The sequence below is a fragment of the Ammospiza nelsoni genome, chromosome 20, assembly GCF_027579445.1.
Source record: "Ammospiza nelsoni isolate bAmmNel1 chromosome 20, bAmmNel1.pri, whole genome shotgun sequence".
In the NCBI taxonomy this organism is placed as follows: Eukaryota; Metazoa; Chordata; class Aves; order Passeriformes; family Passerellidae; genus Ammospiza; species Ammospiza nelsoni.
Genome location: NC_080652.1, coordinates 4,108,515 through 4,127,223, shown reverse-complemented (window position 1 = coordinate 4,127,223; position 18,709 = coordinate 4,108,515). Strand labels below are relative to the sequence as shown.

Here is an 18,709-nt window from a genome sequence, read left to right as displayed (position 1 = left end):
AAAACACTCCCTCCAAGAGCAGTCCTCATTCCCCATCCAATTTTAAATCTGCTCAGTCCATGAGTGTTGATATTGGCAGTGATAAGTGGGCACATGTGAAGGGGGGTTTCTGTGATAGACACTCTTATCTTGGAGAAGCTCGATTGAAATCATCACATTCATTTTATTCCACTTCACGAGGAACACCAAACATCAACTGTGTAGCTGTGTTGATAAGCTCTTATCAAGCTCAGCAGCATGCTGTCATTTCAGATCTCTCCAGTTGCTCTCCTGCCATCCATAAAATCTTTCCCCCATGGAAACTGTTTGTTCTCCCTCTGGAAAATTATTGTAACATTTAGCACAACTTGCAAAAAGAGATTTTTGTTTAATTTTTATACACACAGAGATGTCTGATTGACACAAAATCTTTCCCCATCTCTGGTGACCTGACTCAAACATTATAGCACATCTTAAAATGTGAGTATCGGGTAGCCCCTCAACAAAACAGCAATGAAAATGTTGAGGATCATAAAGCATGAGGAGACATTAGCCTAGAGAGAGGGAAGAAATATTTTTACAATGAGGCTGGTAAAACACTGACACAGGTTGCCCAGAGATGCTCATCCCTGGAAAAATTCATGGCCAGGTTGGACAGGGCTCTGAGCAATCTGATCTAAAGATGTCTCTGTTTACTGAAGATGACCTTTAAAGTTCCCTTCAACACAAACCATTCCATGATTCTATGTGCGAAGTGCTTCTGGAATAGAGATGAAATTTCTGGCATAAGGACCCCTACAAGGTGGTATTTCGCTGATAAAATTAATAATTAATTTAAGTTTAACACAGTTAAATTAGTTCTGGGGAGGGAAAACATTAACTTATTTTACCATCTGATTGTTTAGGGAAAAAACTAAAAGAGAAAATTATAGAAAGAAGGGAAAGCAATGTATCAATATACATATTTTGAAATAGATGACAAGCAGTTATTTCTGTCTACTAGAAAAAAAGGGTTAACAGCCAGTAAAGCCCTGTTCAGCTTAGTAAGCCCTGACTTAACATGTACATGGTGTTTTGCTGTGTTCAAAGCACTGTGCAGACATTATCTAATTAATTTTTGTGACACCCCTGCGAGACACCTGGGCTGGTATTGTTATCCCCATGTTACTGATAGAGAAGCACATCTGCACATGTCTCTACTGAGCTCTAGATCAGATTAAATGACAGAATTTATGTACCTGCACAACTCATTGCTCTGTCACCGACTAGTGCTATATGGGAAGTGCCCACTGCTTGTAATTTAAGGTTGCTTGTTCAGTGTTGGTCCTTCCCTGGAGTGTGATGAGCTATAAGCAATTTCCACATTCAGAAATATTTTATTTCCTCACGGTGCACAAAGCATTGCTGCTGACAGAGCTGAGGAAGGAGAATTCCACCCTTGTGTTGGCCAATTCCATACCCTTTCATGCAACAAACCCCTGGCTATCAGCACAGCTATGATTCTCATCACCTCTGCAGGATGAATGATCCTGTGCCAGAGCTGGCCTGTCCAGGGTGATCCTGCTTTCAGGAGGATCCCCACCCACTAACCAAGGACTTCACCCGGTTTCCAGTCACTGCATCTCACAGCCTGAGGTACAGATTTAAACTACTGTGGATTTCACTCTGAAAGGATTGACATGGCTGTGGATGGAGCAGCAGCAGGACAAGTGAGCCCTGTGCCCAGGTGGCCATCACCTGAGAAACAAGGTGAGGAGAACAGGCGCTATTGCCTGGCAAATGCCCAACACAGATCATCCAGAGGTGTGAACCACAGGCTTTACACACTCCTTACACACCATGAGCCTCACACCCTGCAGGTCCCCAAGCAGAGCAGGACCTTACCAACCTCTCCTTAACCCTACCAACCTCAGGGTCCTGCTGTTTGAGTAAATCCTCAGCTGACATCAGTGATAACATCTGATACTGGATGTTGAGCGAGAGTGTAAATGATGCTTTGTGGAACCCTCCCTGCTACACATCCCAGTTAGTCTGGCCCATGAGAGCCAACTCTCACTTTGCTCCCCTCCATTTCTCAGATGGCGAGGCAGCAGCACGAGCGTCTCCTGTGCCAGGGCTGCAGTGCTGAGGAAGTTGACTCACTGGGGGAAAAAAAAAGAGCACTAATGCCAAGCCACTCTCAGAAGCACATACTGCAAACCTCGACTGCCCGTTGCAAAACTGCCCCAGAATCTGAAAGCCTTCTTCAAAGTTGAAAAAATAAACAAAAAAAAAAAAAAAAGCAGACATTTAATCTAATACTTATGTGAATTAGTGGAGCACTGAATTCAGACTTGAATGGCTTCAGAGGGAAGGATGAGCCCAAGAAAACCCTTGTAATTTGCACAGAGGGAAATCTGAAGCAACGTCACCACAGCCAGTGGCATCGCTTTTCATTTCCATCAATGTAAAGGAGAAAAATAATCTGGTTTCTGGAGTTCAGATCAGGACACCAGATGAGCAAGCCTGGGCTTAGAAGTCCTACAGAACTGAAACGCCACAGACAAAGGCATTAAGAAACACTTATTGTGATGTTCTTCTTTCTGTTTACAAGTCCCCTTGTGGTCTTCTGAAATGGCCAGGGAACATTTTTAGCCACCCCCTCCAGGCTCCAGATTATGCCTTGGTTAGCAGATCATCTGGGCAGCTCTCTCTGCCTGTAACTCTATATGAATGACTTCAGTGACAAACAATACAACCATTCACTTTTTGTAAAAAAACAACCACTGCCACCAAATGTTTCTAATTTAAATATTTCTGGTTCTCTAGCTACTGGTTCCAATTTGGTATCAGCTACTGTCAGCCGTAAATCCCAATGAATTTTGAAGTCATGATCCTGAATTGAGCTCTGCAAATGCTGAATTAGGAAGGAGAAATTAATATCTCCAAGTAGGAAGTTTAGACAAAGAACCCATCACATCCATTTGTGGATTATAGAAGCTCTTGCATGGGCACTGCCATTTAGCAGTGGTCAATCATCACATGTTCCAGAAAATGTGCATTCCTCAGGAAAGAAACAATATAATGGCATCTGAGAATGAAATTGCTTCAGCTTTAACTCATGTTGACTCCTGGTATAGGACAGTTTATCCCATTTTCTTCCAGTCAAAATCATGTGACTTCATCAAAACTGCCAATTTCAAATCATCTCTGGTCTATCCTAATTCCCAAAAATCCTTACCAAAGTACAGAGCAGTCTGGAGCAAAGCCACACAAAGGACCCAAGGACCATGCTGAGGATTTACTCGAACAAGTGTTGGTGCCTCGGACATTCCCTGACATGTGTTTATTTTACTAAGTCCCGTTCAGGATTCACTTGCTCCTCTTTTTGCCCTGGCAGTGCACGATTTTCTAAAACAACATCTTCACACTGAGGTGAGCGCAAGGAGCAGAGGATTTCTTGCACACATTCCATTGCATGTTCAAAACAGATCAAGGAAGGCTGTTTCAATGATGCAAAAAGCCCTGGACTGAGTTAGCTTCCACATGAAGGCTGAAGTTCTGAGCCAGTTCTTACTTGATTCAAATCCATTCTGCCCATCCCAAATCTAAACGAGCTCAGTCATTAGGCTCTAAATCTGTGTTTCTCTGTGCCAATATTGGCCCCAGTTCAGCAAGGCACTTAAATATGTGCTTAACTTCAAAAGCACAGTTAAGTCCCACTGATAGATTTGACTACAGGGGGATGTAAGCAAATAGCTCAGGGGTTTGCTAAATTGGAGCTTTAGTGACACAATCCTCGAAACATTTGTATTTTAACATGTTTATAGAAAATTATAACAATTAAGTGGAGCTTCCTTCCTCACATAAAAAACAATCCAGGACTTCCTCTTTTGTAAAGCTTGCAGCAGCCAAACTTTCTTTTCCTAACCCTGAGGTCAAGCACTTCTCTAAGAACTCATCTTAACATGGTGCCTTAATTATTTGTTTCCTTCGTGATGATTCTGACACGTATCTAAGCTCAGGTGAGCCTAAAAGCTCATGGTGGGCACATTTTAGGAGAAGGGCTACAACATTATCTCTTGGACAGAGCAAATAATTCCCCTTTCCACATTCTGGACCAGCCTGGGCTGCAGATCTGAAGTGCAATTTGGATTTGTCCTATGCCACCATCCACACAACTCACACACATGTAGCCTTCTGAGGGTTTTTCTAACATATTTATCCTTAAAGTGGGTTTGTGTTCTCCTCTCTAGAGGCTACTCTGAAGCCAAGAGCAGGTTACTTCTCTCTACATATAGGCAGAGGTTGCTGGCCATATTTGTTGTTGCAGAAATTAAAAATAAATAAATAAACAAATAAATAAATAAATTGAAAAGGTAACAATGACTTTGTTGTCTTCAGCTAAATCACATTGTCTCCTCGTATTAACACACAATCTTGAATATCTGCCCAAATCCATGGGGCTGGATGGGGACTGGTGAACCTGTGCTGACTGGAAGAAGGATCAGGACCTTTCTTAAAAAGGTGTTTGCCTTCAAACCTGATCCATGAGAGCGACAACATGAATGGTGTCACCTATGGTCCCTTCAGTGATATCTCCTCAGTACTGCTGGGTTTGACTCTGACAGCGATCCCAGCAAACCCCTATTTCAAACTGAAAGGGTCAAAATGAAACTAAACCCAGAAGTTTACAGAAAATCCTTGCTGAAAGGGTCAAAATGAAGCTAAACCCAGAGGTTTATGGAAAACCCTTGCTCCAACCCAAGGTAAGCCCAAGAGAAAGGAGAGGCACGAGCCAGCACGTCCCCCTCACTGTCTCCATCACTGGCAGGGCAAATTCTCCTTGGTCTGGGCTCTGCCTCCAGCCTGGCTGCACCCCGTGGTGTGAGCTGCTCCTGCCAGGGGGGTCCATATTGAACTGATAAAGCTCTCAAAGCCCCATCGCCCTGCCAGCTTGGAAGTGGGACCGTGTCCCTGGGCGTCAGCAGCCCCACAGGTCTCCCTGCCAGAGTCTGTCCAGGCAAACAAAGAAAACGCATTGCCTTCCACTTTAATAAAAGCCAAATGATGCCGCTTGCCAATTACCAAAACGGGGCGAAGGTTAAAAACCCATTGAATTATAACACATGTCACGGACCAAAGCTTCTATGATTAACAGTTCTGTGAGAAATTCATTAATTTCACCCGAAGCAAGCTGACAGAGATTGTGCTTAATGACAGAATGCAGGGCAGGGGAAAGGCGGCCGAACCGGGAAAGAGAAAGCTGCATTAATTCACAACAAAAAGAGACGAGGAAACCCTTTTTTCCTCCTTATGAAAAGGGGAAAAAAAGAAAATAAAAATAACCAGAGTTGTAAAGAGCGGTTGCATTTGTTCTGCTGCTGAAGATTTATCTTCATCATTTCTTGTTGGGGAAGCTGACAGCAGGCGAGAACAAGACAAAGAGAAGAGCTGGAGTGGGCTATGAATTCCTGGGGCTTATTTGGGGCAGCAAAGGGTGCAGCTCCAAGGGAACCTTTCCACAGAGGCCAGAGCAGGTGATGGTGTGGTGGCCAGGGGTGGGTCTTGGTCTACAGTGTCAAAAACCCAGATATGCACACTTACAGAGGAAGGAAAACCCAAAATCTCCCCTGCAGAAGCAATTTTGAAGCCATAGCAGTGAGGCTGTGCCAAGGTTTAACCAGAGAAAGCAAAGGAAAATGTTTTTGCTACACTCATTAGAAAGCATGGGGTGGTGGCAATGTGAGGCAAGAGGACTGGAGAGCTGTGGGCAGTCAGGGGGGACCTGTCTGAAGAAAGAACACAGAGGTAATGGTGGATTAGAAAGATGGAAACTCCTGAAATGCACAGTTCTGACAGAGTTCCCCCAATTCTGGATTGGGTGAATTGGGCTTTCCTGCCTGCAGTTTGCAGAAGGGGTGATGGAAGGGACAGGTCTGGTGACCATGGCAGGGAAGTGCCACCAGGGAAAAACAGCACTTCCCACAAACTGCTTTGCCAGGGATGGGTGACCCACAGCTGATGTTTCCTACCCAGTGACGAAGACAAAAATCTGATTTTTGAGGAACCACTGCCAAAGGCAGCCACAGCACATCAGGCCTTCTGCTAGAGTGACTGCAGGGTGGGAAACTACACCTCTGCTTCTGCACACCCAATTTCACCGTCCACTGCACGAGGCTACACAGGAAATAGTAAAAGTATAATAATTCCAGCTATAAAGCACAAGAGAAGAACTAACCAGGCCATTATATCTGCTCTAAGGATGTAATGTGGAAATAAAGAGTGTCATTTTTACAGCACGTCTCCAGCAGTGAGGTAAACTTCTGCTGAAAACAAAAAAAGAGACTGTAGTCACTGACAGCAGGAAAAAAAACAGCTGGATGAATAAAACCAGAAAGGACAGAGCAGGAATTTTCAAACTATAAATGTCTTCAGGAGGATGGAATGGATTTTCAAAACAACTAATGATGACCGAGGACAAGTACCTATAAAGTTAAATTGGACTTTAGATTTAAGCCCATTTTTCTCTAAAATATTAACTATAATACATATTTTAAGGAAAAAGACTAAGTGAATATTTTGCTTTCAGTCATTAAGTTGTTGCTAACCCATGGGAAGGATCCATTCACCCTCAAAATAAAAATCGTGTTAACTTTTAAGGGACAATATATTTCTTTTCCCTCATAATTTTAAAATCTGCACCTTTGCCTAGAAATGTCTGTATCTGGCTATAAATCCTCTCCAAGCAAAATAATTCTCCTTGAAAGAGAGAAATAATACCTCTTATGGAGAAAAGTCAAAAAGCAGGCAAAAATATCCATGTTGACCAAAGGAAAATGAAAGGGTTAAAATTGATGATCACTCATAGAAAGGCAAGTTCCTTTGAAAAAATCAATAAATACCTTAAAAATCATGTCAGGCAAATACAACCAGTGGGGAAAGGGAGAAGGGAAAGATGGGCAGTGTGGAACTGGCACCTCAGGGGAATCTGATGGGCAGACTGTGAGAAAGGGAGGCAGAAAACCCATGTCCAGCCTCTGAGCTGGTTAAGAAATCATTTTTAAAATCTAAATTTCTCTGTTCTTCCTGGATTAGGTAAAATAACCAAATAAAAAGACAGCAATGACAGTTAAGGTGTCACTTATTGCCTGGCTGCACAGCTTAATGCACAACTTTTTTGACACCTTGGGTACCTGACCTGCTTGGAGCTTTTTGCCCAGAAGGAAACAGATCTGGCCACCCCAAATGGTGCCAGCACAAGGCAAACTGGGGACTGACTCTCCACTGAAACACTGTCATCAGTGGAAATAATCCCACTGATTTCAATTGCCTTTGGACCAGGGTTTTGCTTTGGAGAGTTTCTAGTTTCTTGTCAGACATGAGAAATTTTATGATCAATCCAGGGCTGGAACCTGCAAGACCTAAAACATTACTGTGAAAGAGTGAGGCTCAGATGGGAGTTTGGGACAGCAGGGGGCTGAGAGGGTTCAGTGCATTCCCAAAACAAAATAACGCCAAAAAATCAAGAAGAAACATAAAAGGCAAAAGCAGGTGATTCTTCCTCAAGGGATATCTGAAGGTTGGGCTGCTGGGCTGCAGAGGCTCACTGAAGCTTTGCCTAAGGGGGATGCATTTTTTATTAAGGAAATAACTTTCTAAACACAGACCACTTCTAGTTCAATAAGTGAACAAATGGTTCAATTCCTACTGAAAACTTGAGAGGGCAGTGGAATGTGGCCCCGTGTCTCATTCCCCCTGAGCTCCCTGTTGCTTCTCACCATCTCCTTCCAGTGGGGCTTTCTTGCCCTTTTTCTGTCCTGCTTCAGCGCTGGGATTTGGCCACACTTCCACCACCAGACTCCTCATCTGAAACTTGATCCTGCTGTCTTTGGGCCTCTGAATTTATACAACCTATTGCACACAATGATCAGACGCTTTGAATCTAGGTCAGAACACACTGACTGGATTGATTTAGCTATAGATATACTCCTTTTTTTTTTAATTTTATTTTCCCTTCCCTCTCCCCCTTCTCACTCTCCCGCCTTTCCTGGAATAAAAGCAGGTCCTAAAAACAAGCCAGAGCATTATCAAAAAACCTGACAGCTTGCTTAGGAGGCTGAGCAGAGGTTTGCTGGGATATGCAACTTGTTTTACTATTGCTGCCTCTATGGTATGACAACTGCTCACAACTTTGAATTCACAAAGGAAGAGAAAAAAAATATTCTTTCAGGGGTTTTGCTAAATTCTCTCCTTTTCAGTGCCTCGCTGAAAGGATCCATGAAGCTGCTGCACCAGAGGCCATGAAAGGTCACAATCTCTGTGGGATGCTGTAAAGCAGAGACTGAGAGGGGTTGGTGGTGATCTATTGATGTGTCTGTAATAACAACAAGAATAAAACGGTAGCCATAAACCTTTCATCCTGGGGGGTCCCACAGAGCTTTTCAGAACGGGGGCCGGATCCAGAGAGGTGCTGAGGGCCTCACCCAGCCATGAAAGCACAGCAGATGCTGATGGTCAGGGCTGAGCACCTGGCAGGATCCGGCCCCTCCAGGGCACAGGCATCACTCTGTGTCCCTTCCCTGGGAGGTCCCTGGCACTGGGGCAGCACAAGGGGGTCAGATTGAGCTGCTGTGTGAGTGGCCAACACAGCACCAGGCTGGGGAATGTCTGCACAGCGAACTGGCCCCAATTCCAGGCTTGGCATAAAGGAGGGAGGAGAAAGGAAGAGGAAATAATTCACTAACAGCATCCCGTGCGGGTTAAATGTCCCATCCATCGTGATCAATGAGAACACTGCCGGTTTTTTACCCGTGACACAAAGGGGTCAGCAGGGTTCAGCTGCTGTGCCCCTCCTGCCTCCTCCCCAGCCCTGGCCCACGCTGGGGGTGGTGGGTGTGAGGCAGGGGGAAGCAGGGCTGACACGCTCACCTCTGCTCCGCAGGGCTGTAGGTCTGTCCTTGCTGGCAGCTGCTGATGGTGATGGGGTCGAAGTTGTGGAAGGAACGCAGGGCCACCCCGGAGATGGCCACAAACTGGGAGCTGAAGCTAATGAGGACAGCCTGGGTGTGATAAAAAGGGTGACTGAGGTCATGGATGACGGGGATAATCAGGGGATTGTTCCTGCAGCTCAGGACGTGGACACCTGCCAGAGGAGAGACAAGATCAGAGGAAGGGTCAGGCTTAACACAATTGCTTCCCCAAGCCGTGGGCACTTCAGAGGCATTTCACCCAGAGGAATGGCCCCATAGAGCTGAAAAGTTATGGTAAGCTGCCTGGAGGGGCTTCCCAAATGGCTGCAGAGAGCTTAGCAGAGAAGCAGATCCCTCCAGACAGCTGAAGAAAGGCTGCCATTCTCTGAGCGAGCGCGGAGCCGCTCCTTTAGACCACAGCTACGTTCCCATTGTGCTCTGGTAAATCAGGAGCAACCAGCACGGGGGAAGCAGAGTCACACCATTGTAAAACGGGTCCTGGAGGACACTTGGAGCCTTTATGTGCAGGATCAAATGGTGCTGGCAGGCTGGGGGGCTTTGTGCACCAGCAGCTTGTTCGGAACTGTGCATGTCATTAGCACTCAGGGTAATAAAACTTTTTTTTTTTTTGCACGAGTTTTCCTCTAAATTTGCCCAGATTTGATTTTTTTTCTTCAATAGTTTGGAGACTTAGGGTGTCTTGCTCTTTGCAAGAAAAGGCAGATTTGGTCATGGAGATAGAAGTGAGGGTGATGGAGCCACTGAGGATTTTACAGGTGATGTCACTACAGGAGAAAAGAATTGTGTTTTGGGGAAACAAAAGCATCTCAAGGTTGTGGTGTACAGAGACACCAGAGAAGTGGCAAGGAGACTCCTGAGTCCCTTTTGTCCAGTGGATAAGGCACTCAGTGACAGCTGGGAAGAAATCCCCACCTTCAGGTAGAAGCAACCTGAATTCAAATGGGCTAAACCCACCTCAGGGGGAAGGCAGAGGACAGACAGCTGTCTGCTGCCCTCAAAATTCATTAATTGAGATTCATGGCCTGCTGGCTGCCTGCAAGGCTCTGCCTCCACAGCTCCATGGCATCACTCCGAGGATCAGCTTGGCTCCAGATCCATTTGCTTCACTAGAGCTCCCCCAGCAATGGCTTTGGCCCAGGCCCCTTGGCTACCCTGATACACTTACAAATTTGAAAATAAAATAAATTCTATTTGCATGTTTAACTGGCTCAGAGATTTCTGTTATTATTTTTTTTCCCCCCAGTTCGGATTTCTTGACTGAAAAGGGAAGGAATAAAAAGGCTTTCATTTTTCTCCTTAGAAAGTGTTTTCCTGTGAATTAAGACATGCTTTTTAAACGTCTATCTCCCACCCTCTACTTTAAAAAAAAAAATCTTCCTGTAATAATAAAAAAATAATATAAAAAAGCAAACCCCTTTTTGTTTTGGTCTTCACCTGACCCTGAAATAACCTCCCTGTCTACTTGCCTCCCAGAAGTCTTTTGATATCAGCTCCTTGTGGAATGGTGCACGTTTCTCACTTACAAACAGGTGCAGTTAATACTCAAAATCCCGGGTTCCCAAATTCCTTGGAAGTTTCTGCCTTCTCTGATGGAAAGCCAAGACCTTATGGTATGAGGCTGTTTATTCACTTCTATTCCATTCCTTGCACTCAGGTGGTGTCCACAACAGAGCAGACCCTCAGAGCTGTGCTGCACTGATGGTTATTTCTTACCAGGAAAACAGTGGCTGGACAATTGAAGGTTTCTTAATTCCCCTGAAATACCCATGAAGATGGTGCAGGTGCCCATGGGGGCAGTCAGAGCTGTCTCAGGGTCCCCCCTCTGTTTCTGTGGCTCTGCACCCATCTATTCTGAACCCTGGTGTCTCTGATGGCTCTGAACCAACAGCACTGAGCTGTTTGGCATCCCAACCTCTCCATCTCCTACCAGCACTTAGAAGAAGCATCACATTATTTTCTGTGAATCCGCTTGCTCTGATCAAGGCAGGAAACTGCATGTCTGGATAGGCTATTCCTTGCTCGTGGCAGTGTCTTCAGCACACTGGGGACTGATTGAGATTTAAATTATTGCTGCTTCCTTTTGGATGTACTTTCAGCTTGCCATGAGCTTCTGCTTAAGGCTCATTGAGTGTCTCAGTCAGTCCTGCCCCCAGTGCACGCCAACATTTGCATCTCAGCCGCAGCTTCCAGCTTGCCATGGTGATAATTCAAACACATGAAACACAATATCCAGGAAAAGGACCTCATGTCCTTGTCAGAAGTCAGACAGAGCAGCAATGGGGAGCTCTGCCTGAGGGAGAGCTGCTGGGTAGCCCACCTACACCTCTGCTCTGCTCCAGGCAGCCTCTTCTGAAAGGTCAAAGGGGCTTTTCCATGATGAAAGCAGCATTTCAGCTGGGAGGACATCCAGACATCAGGCTGAGCCATGCCAAACTCATGTTGCAACTTCATTGAAGATTTCAAAACCTAACCCTCAGTTTCCTCTTTGCTCCTCTTTCTTGTTCTCTTTCTCTCCCAGCCTGCCTGTCTGTCCCTATAAAATGTCACATTAAGTACTGCTGGCATGCTCGTGTCTCCATCATTTATTTCTCAGAGGGATAGAGCTATGTGCCACTGTTTTGCAAAAGGAGGGTGAGATTAATCCAAGGGCTCTGGCAAACTGGGAGCCATCCTGACTCAACCTGCACAACTTGCTGCAAATTTCAGTTTGTTCTTGGACAACAGACACCACGCGTATTTCCTTTGTTCTCCTCCACAGCCCACCAAATTCTGTATTATCCTGGATGCTCATCCAACACCTGCCACTCTGTGCCCCTTCTTCTCATCACTAGTGAGAAGCTCATTTGAGTTTCAGCTTGTTAAAATGAAATGCTATGGTAAAACAGAAAGCTGAGGGATGGGAGTTTTGGTTCCTTAAAAACTGCTCTCAAGGTGACCTGGCCAGCTTTCTCCTCATTAAAAAAAAAAAAAAAAAAAAAAAAAAAAAAAAGGCAAAGAACATCTGGAAAGGGATTATGCAAGTCCTACCCTGACACAGAGTTGGGAGCTAGGGAGAGCTCCTGGGTTCTGGAGCTTAAATGCAGCCTGCATCAATTCACCAGGCACAATGTCCCCAGTTTAGGGCCCTGTGCCAAGGACAGAGACAAAACCTGTCTATGCCAGCACCTCAGAGCTGGCAGGTCCTGCCTCTGTCAGGCACATCTGCTGGAGGCCATGCCAGGAGCCTGGCAGGGCTGCACCTTCACGACCTGAAATACTTCACCTGGGGAATGTTGGCCATTCAATGGCTCTGGAGACCTCCCTGCAAGGAGGACTGGAATCACCCAGCACTGCCTGTGAAACAGAAGCCTTTGGTGCAGGGCCCTCACTCCCTGCTCCCAGGGGTTCACCTGTAGCACCATCAGTGTCTCTCCAGGGCAGTGCTGGTGTGAAGCATCGAGATAGTGCTGGTTTTAGTGACTGAAGAGGAGCTAATCACCTCTGCACAGACAGTGAACAGCTATGGAGCAATGTCTGTATAAAATAACACATCATTTTCAACAAACTCTAGTGAGACTCAGTGCTTGGAACATTGAGCAAGAACCTTTTTTGTCTAATTCTGAAAAAAAACTGAGCAGGAGTACTGCTGAATGGGAGCATCACCAGATGAAGCAAGCAGTAAAGAGGGAGTTTAATACAACAGTCTTACCAAGGTCGTGGCTTTGCTCCTTGGTGTCAAACAGCTGCACACCAATGGTCTCCTGCTTCTGGTCCAGGTAGTAGGTGCCATCTGTGACCAAGTGAACAAGGACTGCTGCAGCCACCATAGGCTGGGAAAAATAAGCCTGGGAAAACACAAACCCCACAAAGCCTGAGGTGGAGAACTGTGGTGGGCTTTTAAAAATCCCCAGGAGCCCGTCCAGGACTTTTAAAAGAAGAATTCCCATCCCAGGTCACACAGAAGTCTTCTCTTCCAATCTCTCCTACACAAGCTAGATAAACTCAAGTCAAACAGCCCTGAAGCTGACCCCTCTCAGAAATTCAATAGCCTTGTCACACACGAGGGGACTTCACTACTGACTGTCTAGGGAGTGCTCAAAAACATTGTTTTGCTCTTTTGCTCTAAACACACTTCAGAAAGGAGCAGCTTGGCCCTGGGAAAGCTGGCCCATGATATTTTGCCTGCTGGAGAATCTTTGTGGAGGTAGGCAAAGAGGAAACTTCTGAGTGCTGTATGCACTTCCTACCTTGAGCCAGAAAATGGTCTGTGTCATGTGGGAGTACTGGAAGTTGGCTGTGCAGGGATACCAGGCATACTGGGACACACCATCGTTCAAGTCGATCACCTTGGTACGGCACATCTGCAGCAGGAAAAAGAGAAACACCAAAACTGACCTAGAGGACAGCAAGGAAGGGCTCTCACTGCTTGGAGTGGGGAAACAAAGCCCAGGTGCACTCCTAGGATAAAGCAATGCACAATAACTGTGATTCTAAATGCCATGAGATCATTCAAAATTAAGTTTCCAGGTCTTCCACCCCTCATAAGAAAAACTGAAACGTGAACAGGAGCTAAAGACTCACATCAGCAGGATGGCAGCCAACAATCTCCTCTGAATTTGGTACCAGGTCTTTGACAGCATTTAGAACAACTCTGCTCCCACCCAAATGGACCAGGACTCTTCCCACTGGAGTCCAGGTGAGGATCACTTCTGAACACCCCAGCTCCAAGCACAGACACCATGGAGGTGCTTCCACTATGGCTCAGCACTGCTCTATTTAAATCTGATATTACTGTAACCCCAGAGGATCCACACATGGCCCTGTAAACTTGGAACCAGCTGTAGCCAGGAAAGCCCTGCCTCTAGAACCCAATTTAAGCAAATTTATTTCCTCTTTCCCCAATCAGTTCTGCAAGTGGAATCACCTTCTTCCTACACCTGCAGCCTTTCCATGGCAGGCAGCAGTGAGATTGGAGGCAAACTGCTCTTTTCAATGAAGTACATGATTCCCAAGTCCTATTATGGATGAAAAGATAAAAAAATGCCAGGATCTAAACACCAGAGAGCCTTGCAGTGCCACCAGTATGTCAGACGTGAAAATGAAACTGCAAGAAATTATCAGAATTACCCTGAAAATACTCAGTGAAGCTGCTTCAAAAATGAAGCATGAATGACCATAGTCTTCACCTCCACAGCAAGCAGAAAAAAAGGGAATGTTCACCATGGAAAAGGTTACTACTGCATTAGAAGGATACTAATAGCTGAGGCTCCTGGAGCATCTGAAAGGTACCTGTTGGATTCACAGCCCTTTGGTGAACTCACTGACAGTCATTACCATAGGAATAGATGGAATTCCTTGTGCTGGTGTGCTGTCAGTAAAGCTGTTTGGATCAGCAATTTAATTATTAAACCAAAAGGTGAACCCTGAAGTGAAAATAGAAAGTCAGCAGCCATCCAAAATCCTATGCCCACTCGATAATTCTGCATAGAAATGCCCTCTTGGTCCCAGCAGGCAAAGCCTGGGCTCTGCAAAGACAGCCTGGGATGCCTGGGAATGAGAAACCAGATTGGCTAAAAGTGAGGTAATCCCCTTTAAAATCTGAATCCTTCAAGATCCAGCACAGAGGAATCTTACAGGCAAAACATAAATCAGCTTTAATGGGCTGGAAGAAGATTTTTTAGTTTATTTATTTTTTGAAACAACTGGGACCAAGCTTCATTGAGGCTAGCCAGTGGATAGTGTTACATTTTACAGCAGAGCAAGGCTTTACATAAACTATCTTTGGCATTTGAAATCCAGGCCAGCAATTCGACATGTACCGTTTCGCAACTCTCCCTCCTTGCGTTTTCAGCAGCCTGTCTCGTGTTGGGAGCATGGTTTTTATTTTAATACCTCTCCAGCCAAGGAATTTATCTTACCCACATCTGCAGTATATATGGTCAGAGGGCTCTTTGACATGAACAAAGGTCTCATTACTTTTAAATGATTTTGTTCTTATTCTTACTTCTCCTCCTGCTCTGTTGGCCCAAAAAAGTGGCTGAAAGAAACACAAGCACTGACTTTTGGTGGTGCTTTTAAAGTGCCACTTAATGGATGAGTGAAAACTTGCATTAAGAAATCACCCAGACCTGCACCAAAAGTTTGATTCTAACCCAAAATAAACCCCTGCTGAGGTGGGCTGGAAATCTAGGATAACTTTTAAATGCCTTGTTTGATTTGTGTGTGTGTGTGAACCCTAGCACTTTCTGCTTCTGCTGGAGAATATTAGCAAAAATCTGAGCATTGCATAAAGAGCCTGTGTTCAGGCCACGTGGGCTGTCAGGCTGGCCTGGTTTGAGCAGGTTAGATAAGCTTCCCCCTGCTGAGGCTGATCCATTGCTACCCAGACAAGTGCTTCAAAGTGGTCCTGGGGTAAAAGGCTCCTTTGGAACAGTCTAATTGAGAATGTGGGAAAAGTCTGAGAGAGATGAATGGCTACAAGAGCCTCTTCTGCACTCTGTCCAGTAAACTTAGCTAATGGCAAAAAAAATGTTCTTTAGATTTCTCTGGAAACAATTGGGTTGGATAAACAGCTCCTGTCACCTACAGACTCCACCATCTCACCAGGCTCCAACACACATGGTAAATCCATCCCAGTTTCAATTCTGCCCAGCCAATGAATGTCACATCACACATGCCAAGCCTGAGAATCATCTGCTGGAAGAGTCATTCACACCTCTGCTTTTAAGGCATCCCTAGACTGTGGCAGCAGCCAGAAGGTCCTTATTAATTAATTAAGTTAATGGTTGGACTAAATGACCTTAGAGATCTTTTCTAAATGTGATTAGTTCAGTACCAACACTTCTAGAACTACAAGTTCCAATGGCCAGGAAGACAGAATATCATCTCTCATCATTGCTATTCCTAGGAATTCACACTTATGAAAAACAGACTATACCCTAACGTCCTCCAGTTTGCTCCAGTAGTGCAAAGCAGCAGCTAAAACACCTGACAGCTGCAGAGGGAAGAACACATCGATAGCCTTCTCATTTCAGGGTGTTACCAAACACTGAAGTATTTGCTTTGAAGAGTGACAGCATCGCGCAGCGCTCCAAACTCCACTCACTGGGGCTTATCCAGATCCTCAGCCCCACACAGCAAGTGGGATATCCACAGGAGATTAGTGTGTGCTCCAAAGTATGCGGCCACTATTTGTGTCTAGTTACTGGAAGCCCATGTCGTCCCCCTCCCGAAGAAGCTGCTTTCAATTAGAAGAGCTGATGTCTGTTCCTCTCAGAGGTTCAGATCCAGCTCGTCTCCCACCCACACATTCTGTACACAAACATCGGCAGACAGAACGATCAAGGCCAGGGAGCACTGTGGGATCTTCCCACAAGAGGGAATGCCTGGAGGATTCCCTTTGACTGATTTATACAACCTCCTGTCAATCAAAGGCACAACATGTTCTTCAAACCGCCTCTCCTGTTTTCCTTCCCTTACTCAGGGGGACCGAGGAATGTGTCAGCAGAAAGGGAAAAGTGATATATTGGGAGCACTTAGCTTTTTGCCACATCAAAAACACATTTACTATTGCAATCAACTCCATTTCCTTCAAAGTAATATGGGAAAATTTGCTGAAGAGCAAATTTTGGAAGGCGCCCTCGTGAATGATTCCCAGCCATCCCGTGTCTGCAGGCAATGTGAATTTGCGTTGATGGGTTCCTGTTGCAGCTGAGCTACATGTTAAGGATCACAAATCCCCTGGACTGGGCACTGGACTAAATCCCAGCCCAACTGTGGCAGTGCATGGCCCCAGTACAACCTTTTGGGCAGCATTTGGCTTTTCCAGGCCTGAGCTCCCTGAAGATGAGGATGATGTTCTCCCACACCACACAGGTGTGCTGAGGATGAAAGCTCTGAGCTATGAGCCACACAAAGATGCTCAGATGTCACTGAGAGCACACACAGAGGTGTGAGGATACAGCTCCCCACGGGAGCGGGCTAAACACAGATCCAATCCCACTCTGACCTTCCCACCGAACAATCAGTCAGACACCACAGGATTTGCACACACTGCTGGTTCCCAGCACTGTAACATCAAAATAATTCTAATTGCAGACAGAAAAGCTGCTATTTAAGCTCAGATGCTGCCCTGCTCAGCCCTGGCACCGTGGCTGGAGCGGACGTGCCTGTCTGCATGCCCAGGGGTGGCTGGAAGCAGAGCAAACCTCCAGAGCACAGATCTGTCTGCTCCCAAAATCCCATCTGCTGAACCATGGCAGGGCCTCCTCCAGACTGTGTCCTCGAGCTCTGTCTGGCTGCGAGGGGCATCGTGGGCACTTGGTCAGGCAGTGGAAAGCATCCTCCTTCTGGAGAGGAGGGTGGAAGGGGAGATTGGGCTCCAAATGCTTCCTCTCCCCACTCCTTTATACCAGGGACTGTGCTGCTGATGCTTCTGCACCCAGACACACAACTCAGAGTGTTTCTGGGATGAAATGGGCTATACCCTGTACTGCAACCATGGAGCAGGCAGGAACAAGATCTCTTGGTAAAACCCACAGTACCAGCTATTTATTGAGCACAAAACATCCTCAGTGAGGCTGCAGAAATGCACAGGAAAACTCACAGACTGATACAAAACCCATGGAGGCACAAACAGAACATATTCTCTTGTTTGAAGGTCCAGCTAAAGAACAGATTTCAGCTGTAATACTGAGATCTACAGTATTCTACAGTAATCTACAATATTTATCTGTTTGCTCTGCAGAATGTTACTTGTATTTAACTCAACACACACCAGAGGATCCCAACCATGACATAAGCAGCATTTTAACACATCCCTTACAGTTGAAAACTTTCTCTCTCCCTTGCCAGACCGGGGTGCTGGCAGTCATCCAGCCCTTTTATTCTTAAATATGTTATTGTTCTTGCTGAGCTAAGGTTAATCTCACCCAAGGATGAGAAGCTATGGTGCAGTTGCTAAATATCAGAAAGGTTCCTGCTTGTTTATTGCCCAATATTGTAAGGCAGCTTGACTGCCACATGGACACCACCCAGTTTGCCGACTGCAGCACAGACCTCCAATCTGTTCTCAAAGCTGTTGCACTGCTTTTCTCAATTAGGCTGGGAATTGGGTTGGAATTAGGGAAAAATGAAGTTGCCCACAAGTGAGCACCGAACCATTAAAAGGCCTCCAACAAACACCTCAAACCCCAGCCAACTTCTCTGACCATTCCAAACCTCAGGAGCTCATATGGAAATTGTACACACAGCAGCACAAGGAATTTTGCTCTGGGTTTTCTCCTAGATTCTGGTCAGAAGTGCTTTCAGACAAGTGTCATTATCAGATGTCTTTGTCGGTGGACTTATTTCATCAGAAATATGAGTCCAAAGTTGCCTGCCCAACTATGAATGTCAGCCTTGGGTCATTTTAGAGGTTGGCCTCTAAAACTTAAGGAAAACATTCAAGGTTACTTTTCCCAAACTGGTACACATATTTAACTTTATGTGCACTACCAATGGGTTTCTGTTGCAGAAAATAAAATAAAAAGCTAAAACCAAATCTGAGATTCAGCAGCAGAGAGTCTAAGCAGAAAATGAGGGAAGAACACTGAGTTTCCCTCTTTCAACAACCACCTTACCTTACAGTCTACTGCTACTTCCACAGCAGCAATTTCCCCTCATGTTTGATGCTCATCAACTGCATCTTCTTCCCCAAAATTCTCCTTGTCATCTGTGTCAGATAACACAGTTTTCCTGTTTCATGTTCTTTGCCGACTTTTACTAGTTTTCATTGGGGT

General features: G+C 45.5%; 1 protein-coding gene across 1 annotated transcript in view; it reads right to left on the bottom strand.

The window, feature by feature from the left end:
* Nucleotides 1-18,709, bottom strand: part of PAPPA (pappalysin 1) — a 175,419-nt gene that overhangs the window by 39,389 nt on the left and 117,321 nt on the right. The window contains exons 11-13 of the mRNA XM_059486423.1: nucleotides 13,178-13,291; nucleotides 12,640-12,775; nucleotides 8,890-9,103 (exon numbers count right to left, since the gene is read on the bottom strand). Of these exons, the coding sequence (XP_059342406.1) occupies nucleotides 8,890-9,103; nucleotides 12,640-12,775; nucleotides 13,178-13,291 (464 nt within the window). The remainder of the gene's footprint in view (nucleotides 1-8,889; nucleotides 9,104-12,639; nucleotides 12,776-13,177; nucleotides 13,292-18,709) is intronic.